This window comes from Lampris incognitus, chromosome 16 (genome assembly GCF_029633865.1).
Source record: "Lampris incognitus isolate fLamInc1 chromosome 16, fLamInc1.hap2, whole genome shotgun sequence".
Lineage (NCBI taxonomy): Eukaryota > Metazoa > Chordata > Actinopteri > Lampriformes > Lampridae > Lampris > Lampris incognitus.
This window is the reverse complement of record NC_079226.1, coordinates 31,402,882-31,426,354: the sequence shown is the minus strand read 5'-3', so window position 1 is coordinate 31,426,354 and position 23,473 is coordinate 31,402,882. Positions and strand designations below refer to the sequence as shown.

The 23,473-nt window shown below is 46.1% G+C and overlaps 2 protein-coding genes across 3 annotated transcripts in view; both read left to right on the top strand.

Annotated features, from left to right (window-relative positions):
* Positions 1-462: 462 nt before the first annotated feature.
* Positions 463-15,266, top strand: LOC130126394 (stAR-related lipid transfer protein 9-like). Of its 2 annotated transcripts, XM_056295887.1 has the most exons (11): positions 463-3,909; positions 4,407-4,607; positions 5,435-5,618; positions 7,058-7,207; positions 7,431-7,530; positions 8,021-8,187; positions 9,292-9,356; positions 10,418-10,620; positions 11,952-12,031; positions 12,905-13,063; positions 13,174-15,266. In XM_056295887.1, the coding sequence occupies exons 1-11, from the start codon at positions 677-679 to the stop codon at positions 13,273-13,275; spliced, it is 4,644 nt and encodes a 1,547-aa protein (XP_056151862.1). In that variant the 5' UTR covers positions 463-676; the 3' UTR covers positions 13,276-15,266. The 2 variants fall into 2 exon arrangements, with proteins under 2 accessions (XP_056151862.1, XP_056151863.1); XM_056295888.1 differs by lacking the exons at positions 9,292-9,356; positions 10,418-10,620; positions 11,952-12,031; positions 12,905-13,063; positions 13,174-15,266 and having other exon boundaries at positions 7,431-7,650; positions 8,021-8,147.
* A 2,614-nt stretch (positions 15,267-17,880) lies between these two features.
* Positions 17,881-23,473, top strand: part of sptb (spectrin, beta, erythrocytic) — a 63,684-nt gene continuing 58,091 nt past the window's right edge. Inside the window, exons 1-2 of the mRNA XM_056295538.1 lie at positions 17,881-18,066; positions 22,446-22,767. Of these exons, the coding sequence (XP_056151513.1) occupies positions 22,620-22,767 (148 nt within the window). The 5' untranslated portion in view covers positions 17,881-18,066; positions 22,446-22,619. The remainder of the gene's footprint in view (positions 18,067-22,445; positions 22,768-23,473) is intronic.

Here is a 23,473-nt window from a genome sequence, read left to right as displayed (position 1 = left end):
TGACAGCCCCTCATTACAACCTGCAAGCTCAAACTCGGGAATTGATTCCACATCAGAATGGCAATGCGCTGCCTCTCAAAATGTTCTGAGGGAAGATATATTTCATCTCAAAATTGCTGATACAGGTCAGCAAAGAGAAATGTGCCATCTTACTAACACCAGCGCCGATGTTTGCTCTGAACAGTCTGATAACCAGTCTTACTTTGTTGCCCTAACATTGAAACGTGATACCCCACAAGCTCACAAAAACCTCATAGTCACATCATCCTCAGTGGGTGGCACAGATGTGAACACTGGTTGTAATTATATGAAGAATTGTAGTATGGATTCAACATCTGCTGTTCAAGGTGGAGTTAATGCTGCATACGATCTGAGCTCTCCAAGGATGAGAGACCAATATACCCAAAATGATCTTCACACTACTGTAGCTATGGAATCAGTCTCTGATGCCAGATTCAGTCAATCTACACTACACAAACACCATAGCAACCAAAGTGCCGCCATTGGTAATTACGATGAAGTAAAAGCATTTGTGGTCAGTTCCGAGCATTTAGTTGGTGACTGTACCAGGGGAACAGAAACTGGAACAAGAGTTAAAGAGTGTGCTGCAGAACACCAACAGCTCAGCTGTCCACAAACACAGTCTGAAAATCCCTCTCAAACCTGTGCAGGGAATATGAATTATAGCAACAAAAGCCACACTGAAAAACCTGTGGATGCTCAGTACAAGGTTGACAACTTAACCCAGGACACTACCAAAAGTGGTAATTTGGGCAAAAATGATGAAACAATGACCCCCAAATCACTGGCAGGGTTTCCAGGGATCTTTATCGGATCCCCAAATGAAACAAATACTGCTTCTTCTATCAGGGCCAAAATAACACAGGGAAATAGTACCTCCGATGTAGGTGCTGGGTATAGAGATACCATGTCTACAGAGGGAGACATTAAGGCATCATCTGATGGGGAACAAGGCAATGCTGCTGTTAAACCAAAAAAAGGGAAATCTAAGAGGTTTAGGAAGTCCAAGAACCAAGATCATCTTAATTACTCTTTTGACTCCACACTGGAGTCTTCATCAGATGAAGGAGACAAAATTATCTCCAGGGTGCATCGCAGTAAACATTCAGCAACACGAATAAAGCCTGGAACTCGCATGAAAAAACAAGAATTCACTCAGCTTAGAAGCAGCGATGGAGCTGTTTCTGCACTGAAGTTGAAAAGCAAATCTGCTGTGGAAATTTGCTCTTCTGGAGCCCCAACTGAAAATAAGGTTCAAGCTGGAGTTGGTGAAAAGAGTAGCCCCACACGACAACTGTTATCCCCTCAGGCAACACAGAGAATAACAAATGTAAAAAAAAGTATTACCTGTCATAAAGAAAGTGAAGCACAACAAACAGAAAAGCTCCAGGATTCCCTGATGCATTTTGCCTCAAGTGACATTAACCCCTTTTTTCACCAGTGGCAAGATGACGAAGCAAGTCAGAGATGCTATAAGAACCAGGTGTTTGGAAGTGCTGCTGACCTATCTTCCAAATCTCCACTTTTAAACTGTTGTGAAAAGTGCATGACGAGATGCTGCAGCGTTGACAACGGTTTGAATGGGCAGAACTCTCCTTTCAACTCCCATCTCAGTGCCTACGCCAACAACCAAGCACTCTCCAGTACTCTTAGCAGTAATGAGGATTATAAAGAACAAGTTACTGCCACATCTCAGCTAACACCTTGTCATCGGTCTTCCTGTGTTGATCACCACATCGCCAACCTGACAATCAACTGCGACGACTCAAAAACTGGTGTTCCCAGAGGTGTTGGCAGCAGCTCTGGTCAAGTGGATGAGATCATGTTGGTTTACTCTTCGGAGCTGGAGTCTCAGGCGAACAGATCCCAGACCCAAAGCGGAGGAATGTGTGACCATGGCACTCAGACTAAATGTGGCCTACAGACAACTCTAAGCAATAATGTTAAGTGTACCAACGAACCAAAGAGGAGGGAGTGCCACAAAAGGAGCAGCACGCAGGTACATGTGACAAAACATACCACAGAAGACATCAAACAAACCACCACATGGGCCAGTTTGGAGAACATGTCTGCTTACCTTTCCCAGCTCATTCATAGCACCTCCGATCTGCTGGGTGATGTCCAGGGAATGAGATCAGGGGAGATACGCAAATCTAGCCTGAGGAAAAATGTTAGCGTCTCAAATGTCAGCGACTCCCATGGTTACTTTAAAGATTTGATCAAGAGAGATGGCTCAACCCAAACAGTGGTGGATATTGGGATGCAGAAAGAACAACCCTCAACAGGTGGTGAGAAAGACACCTCTGTCCATCACACACCATCCATAGAAAGGTGCAAGTCCCATGAAATTAATGTGATAGTCAAAGTAATTGGTTCTGAGGTTCTTGGCGCATCCCAAGAGCAGGATTCAATCAGTATAGTCAGAGCTAAAGGGAACACAGATGAGAGAATACAGAGCGTGCCTGATCTGATGTCAGCCGCTTCCTTTGGAGTGCAAAAAGCTGTCTTGCAATCAGAGAATGCCCCTCAAAAAATACCATTTGTGGAGAAAAGCATTGAATATGAGAAACGATTAAGATCTGCTTTTTCTAGAAACTCAAAGCAAAGCGTGCCTGAGGCAGTGCCCCTCAAAAATGGTGGCATATCTGAAACCACCTGCAGACTGTCAAAAAGTGCTTGCCAAGAGAATTGCAAGCCCTCTGTGAGAAGCAGCCTGTCTTCTGGCTCCAGGAATCAAGCTAGATACACAGACCGCGCCTCATCCCCGATTCTCACTGTAGAAGCAAGGGTAAATACAAAGCAGATCGGAAAACAGTCGACACTCTGTCCTGTTCAAGATGGAAAACGAGACATTTCACACATTAAAGAGTGCCTTTCTTTACCTTACCTCGACATCAGCAAACAATCACCAAGCACTTCACTTAGAGACAAAGTCCAAATTTCCAGACAGCACTGTAGTGAAATTAAATCAGTCGAAACCATATCTCTTGACAATGTAAGTGAAATGAGTTGCACAAGTCCTAAGGGATCTGACAGATGCTCCACAAGCTTTAGCTTATCACTAGATAGATCAATGGACAATGACAGAAGACATGCCAGTTTCGAAGAGAAGGATAACCAGCCTCCCAATGACAAATGGCTGATGACATCCCTGCCTGTTTCTCAGTTAAGGAGTCGTTCTTGTAATGGCGTATCTATGCTGAACCACAACGCTTCTACTTTCAGACTGGCTGATGGGTGCAAACAGAAAGAGAAACCCAAACATGATAATACTCCAAGTATCCGAACACAAGCTATGGGATATCACTTACGACCAAGTGATTCTGGAGGTAATGATGTTTGCATCCCCACGCTAATCAGTGAGAGGGAAGTCCATCTTCAGGAGGACGACACGGTGTCACTGGCTCCCAGTGAGTGTAATACAGATATCCTCCTGAACATAAAACCCATTGCTGATCCACTCCAACATCCAGACCCTCAGAGGGTCCCAGATGACCTACCCATGCACAACAAGTTCACTAACTGGTCAGGCATCGATCAGCTGCTGCCAAACCAATGCTCTAAGGGATCTCACAAACCAGCAAATAATCTAACTAACACCCGTGGTGAGTGGGATGAGTCAGAAAGCTATGGTTCGAATGTGGAGCCGGTGCTGCAGAGGGAGAGGAGGGCAAGGGAGATAGAAAGGCTGCAACAGGAGAGGGAGCAGGTGATGGCTACAGTCAATCTCAGCATGAACGCTCCCCAGCTCTCTGTGGAGCTGACTGAGGCCAAGCTCCATTACGGCCTGGGAGAGACGGACACACTGCTGAAGATGCTCTCCTCCAGGTCCAGAGAGAAAGCACAGCCACTGCCCTCCATCGCTACCAAACAGCAGCTTTATGATAGGTGAGGATGGAAATTGCCTGTTCTTGAACCTATGCTTTTGTGTCAGTATAATGATGGAAATGAGGTAAAATGTCTTATAAACAAGAACATATAGTTTCATAAATGTGACACACAACTATTGTATAACTTTGTTGTGAACAGAACATTTAGTTAGTTTGGCCATTTTCAGAACAATGAGGATTGTAATGTTAATTTAAATGAAAATTTTTTTATCTTACAACAGCATATACTTTTAGATGGACTCACAAATATTTTTGGGGGAGTCACAACCCGTCCTTCCAAGTTTACACAGATGGTTCAGCTAAACGTGACACTAATTGTCAGTTTGTGAATGAGTTCGAAGCCAGGTTCCCGAGATGCTCCGCATATAAAGAGCTTCAGTTAGTTTTTTCTTTTGACAAAGCCTGTAGCGTTCGGACTTTTCCAGTGTTGATACCCTCTTGTGTTTCCAAATCTCATTTGCTGGATCGCCGTTTCCTCTGTTCCTGTCTCCACAGACACAGGACGAGTATTGAGGGTCTGCGGCAGGAGAGAGAGGCACGTCTCCAGACCGTTCGCAGGGCTCGTAGTCTGAGTCCCGGTAAACATCCTCGTTCCCCTCTCAAGGACGCCGGATCCTTCTCAGGAGTCTCTGCCACACCCAGCTGTCGTAAGGAGTACCTGCAACAGCTCCGCCGAGAGGTGATGGAGAGCACCAGGTAAGAGGTTGCACTGCCCACAGCCTCATTTTATCACATCGTTTTCACATCTTTTATTTCTTATACTTTGTTTTCTCTGCTATACTGTTAATACCCCCAAATTCTCCCAAACTGGGGCTTAATGATATAGCTTTTCACAGGGCATGAATGCTGTTTTTATTTGGAGGCGTGGGTCTTTCTTTGTCTTTTTATTTTTTGTGGATTTTTTCCACCCTTTTTCTCCCCAATTGTACCCAGCCAATTACCCCACTCTTAGAGCCATCCCGATTGATGTTCCACCCACTATGCCGATCCGGGGAGGGCTGCAGACTACCACATGCCTCCTCCGGTACATGTGGAGTCGCCGGCCGCTTCTTTTCACCTGACAGTGAGGAGTTTCACCAGGGGGACGTAGCATGTCGAGGATCACGCTTTTCCCCCCAGTTCCCCCTCCCCTTTGAAAAGACACCCCAACCGACCAGAGGAGGCGCTAGTGCAGCGACCAAGACACATACCCGCATGTGGCTTCCCGCCCGCAGACACAGCCAATTGTGTCTGTAGGGACACCCGACCAAGCCGGAGGTAACACGGGGATTCAACCCGGTGTTCGCAGGCAACGGAATAGACCACCATGCCACCCGGATGGAGGGGGGTCTTTTTATATTGTATGTTACCGCTCTTTTCCAGGACCAGACTCCACAAGTTCCAACCTAGATCCTCAGAACTTTACAGCTGTCAGTATCGTATAAAAACATTAGCACGTCTCCGCTTGCAGTACTATCACCACTAGTGCTTTCATAACCTATCCAAACTGTGTGAGAGCTCACCACAAGTTTGTTTTATTTCAGAATACCAGACCCGGCTACAGGAGAGGGCCACTACCCATCTGAGATTGACCATCTCCTGCGTGACTATGGTCGTGCACGGGAGGAGGCCAGGACGGAGATAGCGAGGGTGCGGGAAAGACTGAGAGAAAGGACGGAGCAGGAGAAGAGAAGGCTTCAACAGCAGGCCCTGTCGCAGGTGATCAAGGTAAGGGCACTTTATATGTCCTCCAGCAGCAGTAACATGATTATGTTATTTAATAGATGTATGCCGTACACTGCATATGTGCATATAGCCTTTTTAGACTAAGCCTTATTCAAAGAGTATTTGTTTTAATCCTGCTGTGCTTTGGGAGTGTTGACTGCCTCAGTAAGATGCCAGAAAAATACTACAATAAATCATCTGAAGAGAATCGAGTGAGTGTCTAAAACTCTGGCACTCTGTGTTTTTCCTGTTGGGCGAACCTCAGTCACCTGCTGTTTAAGGAAATCAAACGTAAAAGACATTTACAAATACTGTTTGGCTCCTATTTGTTTTAAAGCATCAGTGCTGACATAGTGTAGAAGCAAGATATTCCACAGCTTTGAAATCTAATATTTTACTAATCGTATCAGACCATGACAAGTGTTTTGTTGAGATACAGGAAGTCCCTAGGCGTCTGGGTAGTGTGGCGGTCTATTTCATTGCCTACCAACACAGGGATCGCCGGGTCGAATCCCCGAGTTACCTCCAGCTTGGTCAGGCGTCCCTCCAGAAACAATTGGCCATGTCTGCGGGTGGGAAGCCAGATGTGGGTATGTGTCTTGGTCGCTGCAGTAACGCCTCCTCTGGTTGGTTGGGGCGCCTGTGAGATGGGGGGGGGGGACTGGGGGAAATAGCATGATCCTCCCATGTGCTATGTCCCCCTGGTGAAACTCTTCACTGTCAGGTGAAAAGAAGTGGCTGGCGACTCCACATGTATCGGAGGAGGCATGTAGTAGTCTGCAGCCCTCCCTGGATTGGCAGAGGGGGTGGAGCAGCGACCGCGACGGCTTGGAAGAGTGGGGTAATTGGCCGGATGCAATTGGGGAGACAAAAGGGGGGGAAGAAAAAGGAAAAAGAAAAAAGATACAGGAAGTCTCCGGGTTACAAATGCCCGATTTACGAACGCCCATACTTATGAACTGACCTCCGTAAAGCCTATTAATTTAAAAAATCACAATGGTTCGTACTAACGAACGGACGGACTAACAGACGGATGAAACACTGCGAAATGGACGGACAGACGAAAGACTGCGCTTTTTAGGCAGTTCGTTGGCCCCAGGGAGAACAACGCCATGCCGTCGTCACCATTTTAAGTTGGATCATGTAACCATTGTGTGCGTTGTGTTTAAAGTTTTTTTTATACCTATACACACATTCTCTCTCTTAATTATAAATACTGTACTGTAGTTACATTTATTATTATTACCGCATTACTATGTCTGTGATGTTTTAGGTAAACTATATACGATATACTAAGATAAACATTTGACTAATTGACACTAGATCTGAACTGTACCTAACTGTTCCGACTTACATACAAACTCGACTTACGAACAGACTCAAAAACGGGACTCGTTCGTAATCCGGGGACTTCCCATATTTCCTGTTCTTCTGTGATATAGGACGACCTAAGGTATCGGACAAGGATCAGCAACAGCACTTTGTGCACTGGCTCCAGCCTGAGCATTTCCTCCGGACCGACCTCAGGCTACAACAGTGGCAACACAGCCCAGCTCAGAGATGGCAACAGACCAGCACTTCACAACGGACAGGTTTGTATAACGATGTTACATAGTCTAACACTTCCAGCAACACTGCTCATATCAGTAGAACTGTAATTAATACCATTAAGGGACTTTTATTTCAAGCATTAGAGAACTTTTATTGCGTCTCAGTAAAACTGAAGTACATTAAAAAAGGCAGATTTGAAGCTTAAATCTCCCTGCTGCGGAAATGAAAGAGATTAAACACACTAACTGTGTTATTTTGGATCAGGCTACAGTTTTTCATGATGAAGGGCTGAAGGTCAGGACGCGTCCCCCTATATGTGGCCCTCTGACTGTGAAGACCCAGAGAGCCTGGCTGTCTGCCCAGGGTGAGGAAGGATTGGACTGGACGGTGATTCACCAGATCCACCCAGACCTGAACACATTGGAAGTTGCATTTAAAAAAAAGCCACTGGCTTATGCATCATTTTGCGAGTGAGATGCTACTTGTAAGCCAAAGTCAAGGAAGTACATTTTTGAAGTGTTCATTGTACTATACATTCAAACTGGTGTATATATTGCTGTGTCCCATCACTTTGAAATTACATGAAGGGTTTTCTGCACTCAGAAAGCATGTAAGAAGTTGCAAGTTAAGTGAGGGAAAAAGTGTGAAATTCTAAATAGGAAATGGCTACAAGTTACATACTTTTCAGTGTTATCTGAAATTAAATACATTATTTGAATAATGTGCCATTTTTTTGCATTTCTCTTTATTGCTGAAAACCCTTAATTTGAACTCCATAAGCAGCTCAAATATGAACCATCCACCCTGCTTGCCTTGTCAAAAGCCCATGTTAACCACCCGTGTGTTTGATCCAGATGTCCGCATGGAACCCCCTGTCACAGGGTTTGAACCCCTGATGACCTCATCACCGTCACCCGCTGCCTCTACACGCCAACGCGCCGCCTCTTTCGGTTCCTCCTCCTCTGTATCCACGGCCTATCAGGACATTGCATCCGCTCTCCTGGGTCGAGCCTTGGCAGAGGTAAAAACTAAAAAATGTGATCTGATAAATGACAACTATTGAGGACGTCATCTAAATAACTAAAATGTTGTACAATTATAAACATTTTTGGTATCCTGGAGAAAGTTTCCTCGTGTGCCACAGTACTGTTGTATGTCATTAAAATCAGAATCTGTTTTATTCTATTTTATTCCCCAACTAAGTTTACACATATAAGGAATATGCCTTTTGTCGGTTGCTAACATGAAACACATAACACAGCATTATAAGAGGAATATCTAAATGTAAGTAGGCAAAAATAAACGAGTCTGTGTTCACACTAGGTAGTATTGCACTTGTAGGGAACATACCAACAGAAATACACTTCCGCAATTCTTTTAAATACGTCTTAGTAAGTGTTAACAGCACAGTATATCTTAGACCGCTAGGCATTTACTAATCAGTGCCTTCTCCTGGATCGCCACCTTGCTGTGGTGGAGAAGCTTGCGTGTACCAGTGATCCCAAGAGCTATGCTGTCCGGAGCTTGGCTCCTGGTAGGGTCACCCAAGGTGGACAGGTCAAGGGGGAGGTTCCAGATGAAGCACAATCCAACAAAGACCTCAATGCCGGAACTGACGGAAGATGTCTCCAGGTCACAACGGCAGTGAAGGCGGATGAAGGCTGCAACAGAGGGTGGTCCCCAACTGTCTTGGTTCTCCATACCATTGGACTCTGGCCACCCCCTGCCAAGGACTGTGTGGTGGTTGCAGGCGCATCAGCCACTTCATGTAAAAAGCTGTCACACACAGGCATCCTCCCACAAGGATACCCACAAGGACCTAGAAGGAGTACAACATATTCAACCCCGAATGACCGCCGATGATGATGATGATGATGATTAATCAGCACATAATTGACTAATGTTTATACATTTATATTTAAGTGGATGCAGTATAAAATGTCTCAGAGGAGCCGACAAGTCCCGTCACTTCCTAATATGTGTAAACTAACTTGGCTTACATGTAAGTTTTCATTGCGTGTAATAAAGTCCCTCAGTGTGTGTCCACATTGTAATTTACAGAATAATAGAGGTGGTGGGGATTGGCCTTATTGCCACAGCTAACAGAGAGTTCTCATCTCTGCAGGTACAACTGGCTTGTGCTGGGGACATGGCCAACCTGATCACGGGCAAGGCAGCTGCAGGCTGGAGGTTAGTGACGTTTTCTCTGCAAATGCTGCAACTCCATAGAAAATCAATGGTAAAGTCTTAATTGTGTTACGAGCGCAGTCACATACTGTTGATGTCACCCCTTGCTGTTGTTTTGCATCTAATATTTTTGATGCTTTTTTCCTCCTCAATTTCTCAGCAAATCCTGACAGTCTGCAGTTGAAAAGAGGGGACCTTATGATCCCATGAAAAAAACAGTTCAATCTCATCCCATTACGTCCTATATTTTTGGACCCCCCCCCCCTTTTCCCCCAATTGTACCCGGCCAATTACCCCAATTTTCCGAGCTGTCCTGGTCGCTGCTCCACCCACCTCTGCTGATCCGGGGAGGGCTGCAGACTCCCACATGCCTCCTCCTATACATGTGGCGTCGCCAGCCGCTTCTTTTCACCTGACAGTGAAGAGTTTCACCAGGGGGACGTAGCGCACGGGAGGATCACGCGATTTCCCCCAGTTCCTCTCCCCCCTGAACAGATGCCCCGACCAACCAGAGGAGGCGCTAGTGCAGCGACCAGGAAACATACCCGTATCCGGCTTCCCACCTGCAAACACGGCCAATTGTGTCTGTAGGGACACCCAACTAGGCCGGGGGTAATATGGGGATCCGAACCAGTGATCCCCGTGTTGGTGGGCAATGGAGTAGACCCTCATGCTACCTGGATGCCCTATATTGATGTTTTTGTCAAAGCATCAAGGAAGTGAAAAGGTACCCTTCCACGCATGTATAGAGACGTGCTGGCTGTTTGATAGACTCCAGTGTTAAACCTGCTGCAGCAGTGTTGGATGCCCAGAACTCTTATGTGACACTCACTTTTTTTCTCCTATGAGGATTTCGACCCTATATGACGTACAGCTTAGGTAGTGGTCAAGTTTAGGTTTAAGGTTAAGTACGTTGGTAGGTCTCGCTACCCGGTGCATCTCTATACAGACGCGTAAGGGTACATTGCGGTGTCCTTGCATGACGTTGTGGGATGAGAACGGGTTTGAAAAATCACAGGTTGATGTCCAATATGCTCACATACTGCGTTAATGTGTTTACCCAGGCACCAGGGCACAGACAGGGGCTTCCAAGCCTACTACAAGTTGTCCTCCAGCCCTTCTGTCTATGGTTTTCTGGGGGCTGGTGAGCTGGACAGGCCCCTGGCTCGTGTCTGGAGTCTGGTCCGACAGCCCGGGAAGAGCCACCTGTACAACCCGTCAGTCCGCTCTGCCTGGACGCGACCACTAGATGACAGCACTCAGCTGGGTGAGCCAACACACCAGCGTGCCTGGCTGGCTGGGAAATAATCTGATTTGTAATATCCAAGGTGTCTGTAGCTTGGAGAAAATTAATACAGGTGTCCTGTGGTCATGAAAGACCTGGAAGGGTAATGGAATATTAAACATACTGATAGCAATTTGGCAATATCATGAAATTTTGTGTGCAATCTTACCTACACTGTCAAATGTTCAATGACATCTTTACTGCTGGTGCATCTGGTAACCTTGGAGGTAATAATAGCCCAGGTAACAAATTTAATACTTGCCAAAGCCTCAGGTGATAACGGTGTCAGTCAACATAAGGCCTAAGACATACAAATCAGTTGTATGCACATACAAATCAATCAAAAAATATAATTTCAACAAACACACTAGTAAAGGCTTGTCAAGATATTTGAGCTGCATGTTCTGGAGTTTATTGTTTTGATTAGCAAAAAATGTGAAGGCAACCTATTCAGTACATTCATTTCAATTATGCACTCATGTCAACTGTTTGTATATGCAGGCACCACTTTGATCTATTAGGCCGACGTTACACATGAAACTTTTTCATGCAACTTGGTTGCATTTATGAGTTGCAAGTTGCATAATGTTTGTGCAACTAAACCGTTACACTAAATGCAATCAATACTACATGCATCAGCCAATGAGATTTGTCAGAACGATACAAATAGAACATCTGCTGAATAGTCGAATGTTACTTTGTAACAAACACAGCTGGCAAATCTTCTATCAATAACAGAGGACTAATTACATTAAACTGACTCACCTTCAAAATATTCGATCAAAAACATTTCGTTGTGCAAGGTCCATGCCGGTAGATGTCGCTCCATCACGGTTTTAACATCAAGTTTTGAAAGCCCAACAGAACAGAATGGGTCAGATTTGCGGAGTGACGTGACATCAAATGACAGGTATGCTCTGATTGGTTGTTGTGTGAACCTTGTTGCATCGGGTTGAAACAGTTTCAGCTTGATGCAACCAAGTTTCTCGCAACTTTTCAGTTAATTGATGGGGCTGATACACAATGCAACTCTGATGAAACTCAGCTGCATGCGACTAAGTTACATGAAAAAGTTTCACGTGTAATGTCGGACCTACATGTTCATCTCTATTCTTATTGGTGCAGTATCATAAACCTAGGTGCTACATATACCATAGATACACAGGGCTTCCCTATCTGTGTTTACTACAAAGCACATCCCCAAATTTCTGTTATGTTTACACTTCAATGTGATGTGTCAATGTGTGTTATTGTAATTTTGCTATTCTATTCTATTCTATTCTATTCTGTTCTATATTACTGTCTCTCTTTAGTCTACCTGCTAACAGATCCGTCCACCTGCCACCTCAGCCAGCCAAGGGACTTCTGTTGCATCAGCACCGAGTCCAAACAGGTTGGTACAGTCACACAATAAACAGAAACTGGTAACTACTAGAAGTACTGGTTGCTCTATGCGGCATAGTAATCAACAAAACAAAATTTACACCTAAAGATGTTTTTGTGGGGGTGTGAAACCGGGAGGACAGTTGCCATCTCGAAAATAGGCTTTCTATAATTTATGCCTATTTTACAACTGGCAGCGTGCCATGGGGTCTTTGAATTTCCAAAGAATATCTTGGGTTTTGTTTGATTGTTTCCGTGCCCTCGGGGTATATTTATCAGGTGCTAAGGCACTCTTTCTTCTTTCCAACACAGCATTGAAAAAAACTCATTAAGTATAAGCAATGCTGGGCGTCCGGGTACTGTAGCAGTCTATTCCTTTGCCTATCAACACGGGGATCGCCAGTTCGAATCCCCATGTTATCTCCGGCTTGGGCGGGCATCCCTACAGACACAATTGGCCGTGTCTGCGGGTGGGAAGCCGGATGTGGGTATGTGTCCTGGTCGCTGCACTAGCACCTCCTCTGGTTGGTCGGGGCGCCTGTTCAGGGGGGAGGGGGAACTGGGGGGAATACCATGATCCTCCCATGCGCTACGTCCCCCTGGCGAAACTCCTCACTGTCAGGTGAAAAGAAGCGGCTGGCGACTCCACATGGATCGGAGGAGGCATGTGGTAGTCTGCAGCCCTCCCCAGATCGGTAGAGGTGGGTGGAGCAGCGACCGGGACGGCTCGGAAGAGGGGTAATTGGTTGGATGCAATTGGGGGGATAAAGGGGAGGGGGTATAAGCAATGTTAACTGAAAGGCAGAGGCATGATGTAATGTCTCTGTGCAATTGTCTCCAGGTAGGCTTCCTGTTTTATAAGTCTCTGTGTTCTCTGCCCCAGGTTGACCTCTATGTACTGGCCATGCAGTCTGTCTTTGAGGAATCTCTTCCCCGTCCCAGCATGGATGCTGTGCGGGGGGAATTGATGCCTAGTGCTTGGATCCTTCAGCCCATCAGGCGCAATGGACAAGAAGTCGTCCGGGTCATCTACCTGCTGCAGGTGAGATAGGGTGATGACACACAGTGATTGTATGAACTGTTCGGCAGATGGCGTATTTTTTTTTTTACAAACATCTCCTCCCCTCTCCTCTTCCCTCCACTGTCCAATAGGTGGACTTAAGGACTCCATCTTTTCCCCACAGACTGTTGAACACTGTAGCTAAAAGACAGACAGCGGTCATCGCTGAGCTCGATGCCCTCCTTGCCCTGTGAAACCACAGCACACGTAGAAGACTTGTAGAAGACAACAAGTACTTAGACTGAACTGTCCCGAGCCCGGGTTTAGTCTATCTTCCAATTTTGCACCCAAACTTTATTTACTTGACTTGTTCATTTTTCTAAGAGCACTGATGTTATATTGATATCCAGATACCAAGTATCATGCAGCTTTTTTTTGTACAAGCATTTATTCCTGAAACAATCTTATTTGTGTGTTTGTGTAGCAATGTATTTGAATGCTTGACCATTGCAATCCTATTTTACCAAAGATTTTGAAGTGTTGACCCATGGAAAAGCAGCAGGAATGACTTCAGGAGAATGACCCGCTCATTGTATGCTAGTGACACGTCACATTTTCAACTAGTTTAAAATTGCCTTTCCCAGCCCGTGAAGCTATCCGGTCCCCCGTCCAGGTCAGGCTGATGAGTTGTAGATTTTCTTCTTAAATTCAAAGGCACAGGTTTTATTACAACAGGTGATGCAAGTATTCTTTGAGGTAAAACTGGCTTGCCATCGATGATGCTACCGATTCCTTTTACTGACTGTTGCCATCAGTCAGCAATTACAGCTTACTAACAGTGGGCAAATATGTAAAAGTCACCTTAGCCAACATTACAACAACAACAACAAAAATTAGGTGAATTTTTGTATCAATCAACAAAGTATTTGAATTACCGTTGTTTGGATGGCTCGAGTATGTGTACTCCAAAAGCATATATTTTTATTTTTGTGTGTTTGTGTGTCTCAGTAATCCCAGAAATATTCACATCTGCATTTTCTGGAGCCTGCCAACGCACCTGAGGTTAGAACCACAGAGGCAGTGGTACTTTCTGCCATATCTGTGTCAAACAGTATTTACAAATACTTTCATGATTTGCTTTGACCTGCTTAAAATACTGAATTGGTGGGATTTAACACACTGAACAATACAATGACTGACGCTCACCGGGAAGTTTCTTTGAAAGCCGGCTGAGTAAATTAATCACTTACCTGACGGTGTCAGAAATGTTGGAATACGAAACACTCCATCCTTCTGGCATTCTTGAGAAGGTTAAAACAAATACTTGGAATTATTTTCAATTACTATTTGGCTCCGGTGTGTTGTTTACCTGTGTTTGTGTCTGTAGGTGCGGCATATTTTATACCACTCAAACTGCAGAGTTTTTTAAGCAATTCTGTAGTAGAACAGGGAAGGTTTTATGTATGTATGTATGTATGTATGTATGTATGTATGTATGTATGTATGTATGTATGTATGTATGTATGTATGTATGTATGTATGTATGTGTATTGTGTGTATTGTATGAAAGCTACAAAACCACATATATAACAGCAGCCTTATATGGTGCCCTCCAAATCTGTGTAAGCTAACTTACAAGGGCTTTTGTCTAATTCTGAAGTCTGTAGTATTTATTATTTTCATTGTTCAAAAGATTGTTGATGGTTGTTTTATTTTTCAGAGCAATGCACCGTGCTCGCAAATAGTGCTTTGCTATTCATATTTGTCGCTTGCAGCAGTGGCGAAGGTTCATGTTGAAGTCCCTCTTTATTCTCCAGTTGTTTGTACGGTGCTGAAACTATGCGGAGGACAATCAAAGGCACGGCCATGCTGGGCTGAGCGAGTCCAGATGAAGAGCCATGTAGTTTACAGGCGTTTAAGGTTCGGGACATTTTTGGCTGTAGTGTTCAGTGCCTTTACAGAAAAAAAAACAAAAAACAAAAGAAGAAGAAACAAAAAGATGAAGGGAAGATCCTCCTGGGACACGTGGCGAAAGAGCAGAATGACAATTTTGTACTGGTTTTTCTCTGTTTTTATACACGTTTGTTTATTTTGTAAATGCTTCCTCTCACTGTGTAAACAAACATTTGTTATTTATGTTTTGTTGTATTCTGCTCATGTTTTCTAAATGTGTTTTATTACAAAACTCATTCTTTTGCTGATAAGATGCAAATGTAGCCCATGTGCCTTTGGTATTTTTATAAATATGCAGTTTTGTTTTTTGTTTTTTTGAAGCGAGTGTTTTCTTTTCGTATTTGCGAAACTCTGATGAACCCAACTGCAGATGCAGGAAGGCTTGTTGCAAAACTAATGAATAGTAGAATGAAGCTCATCTCTCCTCTGATCGTTTGGACAGGACGTTCAATCACCAGTGATGGTTACACCTCAGAATGAGTAGCTGTTCATAGTAACAGGACACTTATAAACTCACGCTTGTCTTGTTTGGTTTTTTTGGGGGGGGGATTTTCCCCCTTTTTCTCCCAATTGTACTTGACCAATTATCCCACTCTTGCTGCTCCACCCCCTCTGCCGATCCGATCAGGGCTACAGACTACCACATGCCTCCTCCGATACATGTGGAGTCGCCAGCTTCTTCTTTTCACCTGACGGTGAGGCGTTTCACCAGGGGGGCGTAGCGCGTGGGAGGATCACGCTATTCCCTCTCCCCTGAACAGGCGCCCCGACTGACCAGAGGAGGCGCTAGTGCAGCGACCAAGACACATACCCACATCCGACTTCCTACCCGTAGACACGGCCAATTGAGTGTAGGGATGCCCGACCAAGCCGGAAGTAATGCGAGGATTTGGTAGGCAACGGACCAGACCGACACGCCCCCCGGATGCCCCGCGCTTGTCATGCTAGCGTTAGCAAACAGGGATATACGTCTGTCTCGTAATGAGTTGAGTGATTGCTAACCATAGCATTACGAGAACACAAGACAGTTTAAAAAAAGAAGAAGAAGCAGAATTAGAAATCAGACGTGGCCTTTCTGAACCTGGCGGTCGTGTTAAGGTACAGATGAGTCTTAAATTGTTGAGTTTGGGGCTGGTGGGCGGTCTAGTCTTGTAAGTAGACCTGCTATCAGGACGGGCTCCAGTTTCCACAAACAGGGAAGGAGACACTAGATCCAGTATTCACAGACACTTTAATAAGTCTGGTTATTAATTGTTTTTTTTTTTTTTAGATTAAGCTGTCAGAAAGTCCACTTGAGACACAAAATCTAAAGACAGAAAGTAGCACAAATAAATACATAAAACATAATTTGGGGAGAAAAAAAACCATGAAATTAAAACACGTGGTGTGGAGGTAGGTACCAGAGCGAGAGATGAGCAGTGAAACAACAGACTGTAAAAAGGAAAACACACAAGGAGCTGTCTGCTAATCAAAACAAATCAAAACTTGATTTATGTTGCACATTTCGTACATTCAAATGCGATGCAGTGTCAAAGTGCGCAGATAATGATTAAAAGGTGAAAACAAACGGTACACACGCAAGCATATGATAAAGGGAATGTGATTACGAGAAAATAAAGAAAAGCAAAGGTGAAAATGTGTAATAATAAAGAAATAGAAGAGTGCACTCGGTATCTTCCCTTCTCCGGTGCTCAGACTTAGGCGACAAACCAGCTGAGGAGTTTGCACTCAATTGCGGTATAAAAGATGGTTTTCCAAAGGTTTTTAATCATTGCAACCACAAGGTCCTTGATCATGCAATCATAAATGATTAGGCTGACAGGCCCAGCAGTATAGGAGCAGACACACACACACACACACACACATAGAAAAACCGGTGTTTTTCCTGCCATTATAAGACTTTTGAACAGTGTCCAGGTCGATTGGACGAGAAATATTGGTTAAAAAAATGTGTTAATATGCAGCTCAAGCTAAAAAAGTATACCTAATAAAAACGTTTTGTCTGTGGATGCGCAGCCTCCTTGGCGGACCCTCGCAGGAATGCGACCAAGTCTAATATGAATTTGCACTTTCCGAAAAGGAAAAGCTTTGCTATGTGACCGTCTTGGTCAAACCTGTCTTTATTTTCATAATATAATTTGGCCGAGTAAGCCGTTTACGCGTGCGCATGCGCATGCGCGACTCACGTCTACAGGTGACTCAGATCGGGCAGTAACAAGAATATGCGACACTTCCTGTTTTGAGGGCAGCCTAGAGGAAGTTGTTCCTTTATCATTTCGCTTTTTTCTTTTTTTAAATTATCGTGCGTGACTCCCTCTACGGTCAACTCGGATCGGGCAGTGACAGTAAGCAGCGCTGGTTGAGCGAGCCGGAGAGTGAACGAAGAGAGGGAACAGACGTTTTTCCGAAGGTTTTTAATCACCGCAACCACGAGAGGTTCCTAATCATACACTCACAACTGTGCACAAAAAAAAAAGGTTGATCGGTCCAGTAGTTTGCGCAGCGGACCCCCCCCCCCCACAAACGCATAATCCCCTCCAGGAATAATAATGTTAACAAGTTCCCTGTCCAGCTTCTCGTTACTCTACAGACCCCACTGTGGGTGAATGGGCAACGCAGTGGCAGTAGGCCCAGAGGTGACATTTCTTCTGGGGTAGAGTGTGTGTGTGTGTGTGTGTGTGTGGGGGGGGGTTTGCTGTGTGTCTGTGTGTGCGATTAAACAGACTTGCCGGGGGTGGAGGTGGGTGGGGGGTGCAGAGCATAAAGTGTCTCTGCCATTTAGAGTCAGGCTCTCTTATGTCAGGAATGTCCGCCCGTCCTCTGCGCGGAGAGATCATGTACTCGATGCGCCCACTTTATTTTTAACACAGGGTGGGTCAGACGCTGGCTTTCGGGAATGACCGCAGTTTGCGCGGCGTCTACGTACGACCCCTTTCCCAAGTCCCCTCTCCAGGACCAGGACAAGCACCAGGACCAGGACTAGGACAAGGACCAAGATCGGCAGCGTCTTTCAATGGGATTATAATTGGTTTATTGGCCGGGAGAAGTCCCAAGATAAACACCTCTCCGTAAAGGACGACAACCAGAACATTGTAAGTGTAAATAAGTTGAATGTACCGCTGATGCTCTGGACAAATACTGTTTCGATCCGAGCCAAATAGTTGCCGTCACCTTCCGCTGAGAACAGCATTCGTTCCTTTGCGGGTTGTTTTCCATTGTTTGAATCGCAGTTACACGTCCCCTTTCAGACCACCTGTTAAGACCACTGGGGTTATACAAAGCAAGCACACGTCACAGAAAGTTGAGTCAGTTCATCTTGGGCACAATGTTTATTGAGCGAGGAATGGTTCATCACTCATCTAGGTGACCTACCCAGTCTAAACTGGCTGCATCTCCACTCTTATAAACAACACAGCGGCATAACGACCGAAGCCCACGATCGGTTTCATATGCAAATTTCCGTGACCATTAACTGCCGTTACAAAGGCCATGTGTACCCCTCACAGAGGATTTGGGAATAGTTGGAATCACAGCATTGTAAAATGGCGACAGATGTACTCGTACCCCCCCCCTCCCCCAGGTTCAGTGATGGTCGTTCCCTCTTCACATGGATGGCCTCTTGACTCCCCGTTCAAACCAGCGGACGTGCACATCCTTGAAAGAGTGGCCACTGGCCTGTAGATGGTTGTAGACTGTGGAGTCCAGGCCCGACGCGTTAGCTCTCCTGTGTGCCATCCTCTTGGCCAGCGTGTGTTTGGTTTCGGTCGTTGTGCAACTGTATTGTTTATAAGGGTGGGGACACCTGCAGTCAGCTGAGACTGAAGAAACCGCTGAGATGAGTGATGAGAAGTTTCTCTCAATAAACGTGTCCAGATGAACGGATTCATCCAGACGCGCGCGTTTGGAATGGTTAAAATGGCGAAAGACGCACCGCAAGCGCCATTTGGCGCGTCAAACTGCCTTGACGCTCCAACTCCGAACTTGTCTCAGTTCTGGAGCTTCAACAGAGGACCTAGCGACCAAGATACACCCGTTTAGTTTTTTTGGGGGGGGGGCTTTCTGGAGCCGCGGGTGGCCTGTTTGGAGGCTTGCCGTGCGCCATCCAGATGCGCAAATGGCGCGCGTCTATTATCGCTGTGGCGATGCACAATGACAGTTTCCTGACGACAGCGCGCCCTTCGTTAACTTTAGAGCCGTGCGCGTCACGTTATACGAGCGGCTGATATATTTACTTTCTCACATTTAGCTGTACTCTTCAATTTTAGTGTCAGACTTTCTCTTTTTGCCCACTCTCTTTAATCTCTGCCAAACAAAGCAAGTGCATGCATATACATATTTGAAAACATTAAAAGAGAAAAAGTAAGTCCCTCTTTTCCCCTTAAATGGACAAGTACCAGTGTGCCACGTTTCCAGTCTGCAGGGACTTTATGTAAACACACTGCAGAAATAGTCCACAATCTTTTTTTTCTTCCCCTCGTTGTACCTAATATTCATGCTTAGCTATTGGTTACGCAGTGCTTCACTGTTGTGTCCTCCAGTTTACGATGTCTAAGTTTTACTCTTAAATCAGGTTAATGTTCATGTTGATGTAGAGGCATACAACTTGAGCCTTGGGGAATTTCTGCCTCAGCAGACCATGGTAGTCATTCAGTCAAGCAGGCTTCACTTTTCTCTCCAGCCCTCCGTATTGATTTCTACCCACTTGGTGTTGTGTCTCAGATTCACACTACACCAGTCTCCTCTAGACTGCAGGCCTCTCTCTCGCTCGCTCTCTCTCTCTCTCTCTCTCTCTCTCCCTCCTTCTCCTGCGAGTCCAGTTGCTGCTCCTACAATTCCAAACACACTGCTAGCCACATGTCTTGACCCCACCATCTCTTGCTGCATTTCCTCCATTTGACTTGCAGTGATGCGTCCCCTCCCAGACAGTAGCCGGCTAATGTGTTGTTTTCCGCAGAGTGGAAGCATTTGCAGCTCTCGGCTACCAGTTAATCCCTCTCTTTAGATGGTGGTTTGAAGCAGGACAACCCTCCCTTAATATCATAGAATAATAGGCTCCGTAGCATCATATTTGTCTTCTTTGTTAGACAATTTATTGAGCGATTGTATTCAGGCTGCGCAGTTGCAACCCGTCAGCTACTCAAATTTCCACAATGGCAAGAAGTGCAGATGTGTTATCAGAGAAAAGGTGTAACTGAGCATGCAAAGCTGTAAGCATTCCCTGATGTACAAATGAAGTGCCTTTCTTAAAAGGGCTGTAAGGTGATCATGTAAACAAGACTTGGTCCACACATATCATGATTCATATTGCATATTGCAATCCAACAGAGAGAACTGACTGTAATGTTTTGAAGTCCTGTTGACGTTGTGCAGCCGTAGAATTTATGATAGGAACAACAATCTGATGTGTGAAGTCTTTGATGGTCAATGAAACATTTATTTACTTAACAGCTCTGTCAGGCTAGGCATTGCACATGCGGCGGGGGGGGGGTAACAAGTCTTTTCCAGATGCCCTTCAGGCACAATAGCTTAAAGGTGCTGCAGCTCCTGCAGCCTGCATGCACGAGACTGTCCCATGTACCCTTTATTAGTGTCTCATGTCATCTCACCTGCAATGTTTATGCAATGTTTATGCATTTGCCTTCCATAAAAGTGACATTCTGTCACTACAACATGTGTGTGGGCAGGACTTCAATGCCTACCTGCCTGTTGATAGACACACACTGGTGGGAACAGGGATCAAACCTGTCATCTCTGTCACAAGTCACTCTCTCTACAGGCCAAACTACTTTTTCAGCACATTTGAGATCAAGTTTAGAGCTTTTGTATTGAATTTGGAATTGTATGGCCCTTTTTGTTGCACTGCCAAGTTGAAAAGTCATGTTTATTTCCCAGTCACACGTGGACATTGTACTGTAGCTGTCATACAGTGGTGTAGCTATATTTTTTTTTCTGCATGTACAATGACTGCTGGTGGTCTGTGGCTACGGGTCTGTGGGTAGAGCACCCCAGTAGCTCTGTCAATGCTGTCTGTGAGGTGATAAGGGGATCCCGGGCGGTGGGTTGGACGTCCCTGGGCTGATAACACCCCCCCTGCAGGGTCCTGATACTGACGAGGAGGAGAGGAGGAGGAGGTGGAGGGAGACATTACTGTCACCGAGTGGTGGCGGAGCGGGAGGGTGGGTTGGGGGGACTCTTCCCTGAATGGGCAGGAAAACGAAAAACTCACAGTCATCAGATTGCGACCCTGCTCGTATCTGATTCACCTGTAGGGGACTGGAGGCAAACATGCTGGCAAACTCAGCACAGGTCATTCATGCCAACACATCTACAGTCCTTAGAAACTTGTGTTAATTTGCATCCCTACTCTCTATAGGTTCTTTATGAGGGATAAAACTAAGGATAAAACTTTTAAAACAAGTGGTCTTCAATGATGTACAACGGAGAGGCAGGGTTTTCTCTCTAGCTTATTTCACAAGTTAGTGCGCCACCAACCGGACAGGGTAATACTAGTCAGTGACATCTGTTGAATCGTAGTGTCACGTGATGGATTACCGCAAGACAACCCCGCCATCGACAACACTTGGATGTAAAATCCTTTAACTCGCTGTCATTGTGGGCCCCTCGAGAGATGTCCACACGAGGACCCTCCGCCATGTTCACCGAGTCCCTGCGCACCGTGCTCCACCCCATCGTGGTGCCAACACGACGCCCCCTATCCCCCTCCTCCTCCCCCCCTCCCTCACTGCTACGCGCATTTTCCGCCCCCGTGGAAAGCTGAGAACACAAACAAGCGTTCCCAGTTCAAACCCGCGTGAGCTGCGTCACTTGGGGGGACAGCGGTTCGAGCAGCTCTCGTCATGTTCTCCAGTAACGAGGGGTTGCCCTCCCCCCTGCCCTCCCTCCCCCCCTCCGTGAGGCACGATAAGAAAGGCATGCGGAGCCCAGATAGTGCTATCTTAGTGGCTAACCTCCACCCGCCATACCACGCAGAGAGTACACAGACACTCGCGCCACGGTGACGGTTGGGTAGCGTGTTAAGCACAAAATGGTGCTCCTGGGGGATGCAGGGGCTAACGGGACAAGTTTTAAGGCCAAGAATAAAAGACAAATGACAAAATCAGAGGGATGCTCGTTGTTATCCATCCGGAGGTGATGGTGGATGCGTTTGATATGTAGCTGGTCTCTATGAGTTTGACAATCGCTGTCATGTCTTGGCACAGGCGAAGACGGGAACCACTTAGCCGAGGACTTCCGTTTTATCTTGGCAACCACTCCCACGTCTGTCAGTGCCCCATGTCATAATCTGTATTCTTCTTGTTTTTGCACTCTTCATTACTTTATTGATTTTTCATCGTCCTCATTCTGATTCAGAGGATGTGCGAAGCCACGGTCTTGTTTATGATGTACTGTTATTGACTTGGAAGTAGACAGAGGACGTCTGAAATCTATTTTTGCACCCTCTATGTTCCAGGCCCCCATCCGGTGTTTGAAGTCCAGCCTCGTCGTTTCTTCCCCTCCGTTCCTCTTCTGACGCCACCTGAGGGCACGTCCCACCGCACCCTGCCACCAGCACCCAACCCCCATTCCTCACAAAAAAACAAAACAAAACACAGACCCTCGTCCAGTTGCCACGCTGGCCACCGCCATGACATCCACCACAGACTTTGACAATGCGGAGATCACGCAGCAGTACAGCCGCGTCAACATCCGCTTCGACCTGTCGGACGAGGAGCTGGACAACGACAACAGCTCCGCCAGGCTGTTTGAACGCTCACGCATCAAGGCCCTCGCAGGTGAGTGTGTTGTGTAGTAACCAGGATCCAGTTTCCCATGCGTGTGTGTGTGTGTGTGTGTGTGTGTGTGTGTGTGTGTGTGTGTGTGTGTGTGTGTGTGTGTGCGTGCGTGTGTCTGGTTAGACGCAGTCACTAACTGTAACTAACTCTTCAGGGCTCTGCAAATCTTTTCCTAAGCATTGGTATCAGGATCATACGCCATTAGAGTAGCCGAGTGAGGCGTCTTGGCAGTGTACCGGTCTATTACGTTGCCTACCAACATGGGGATCGCCGGTTCGAATCCCCGTGTTACCTCTCTGGCTGGGTCGAGCGTCCCTACAGACACAATTGGCCATGTCTGCAGGTGGGAAGCCGGATGTGGGTATGTGTCCTGGTCGCTGCACTAGCGCCTCCTCTGGTTGGTCGGAGCGCCTGTTCGGGGAGGAGGGGGAACTGGGGAGAATAGTGTGATCCTCCCACATGCTATGTCCCCCAGGGGAAACTCCTCAGTGTCGGGTGAAAAGAAGCAGCTGGTGACTCCACATGTATCGGAGGAGACATGTGGTAGTCTGCAGCCCTCCCCGGATCGGCAGAGGGGGTGGAGCAGCGACTGGGACGGCTCGGAAGAGAGGGGTAATTGGCCAGATAAAATTGGGGAGGAAAAAAAAAGGGGGGGGGGGGCTTAGCCAAGTGAGTTTTCCCTCACATCGTGGGTTGCTTACACACA

Coding starts and splice junctions, on each gene's coding strand:
- LOC130126394 (XM_056295887.1), top strand. CDS start 677: ATGAATTATAGCAACAAAAGCCACACTGAAAAACCTGTGGATGCTCAG. Junction 5,619..7,057: donor CCCTGTCGCAGGTGATCAAG/GTAAGGGCACTT, acceptor TCTGTGATATAG/GACGACCTAAGGTATCGGAC. Junction 7,208..7,430: donor CAGCACTTCACAACGGACAG/GTTTGTATAACG, acceptor ATTTTGGATCAG/GCTACAGTTTTTCATGATGA.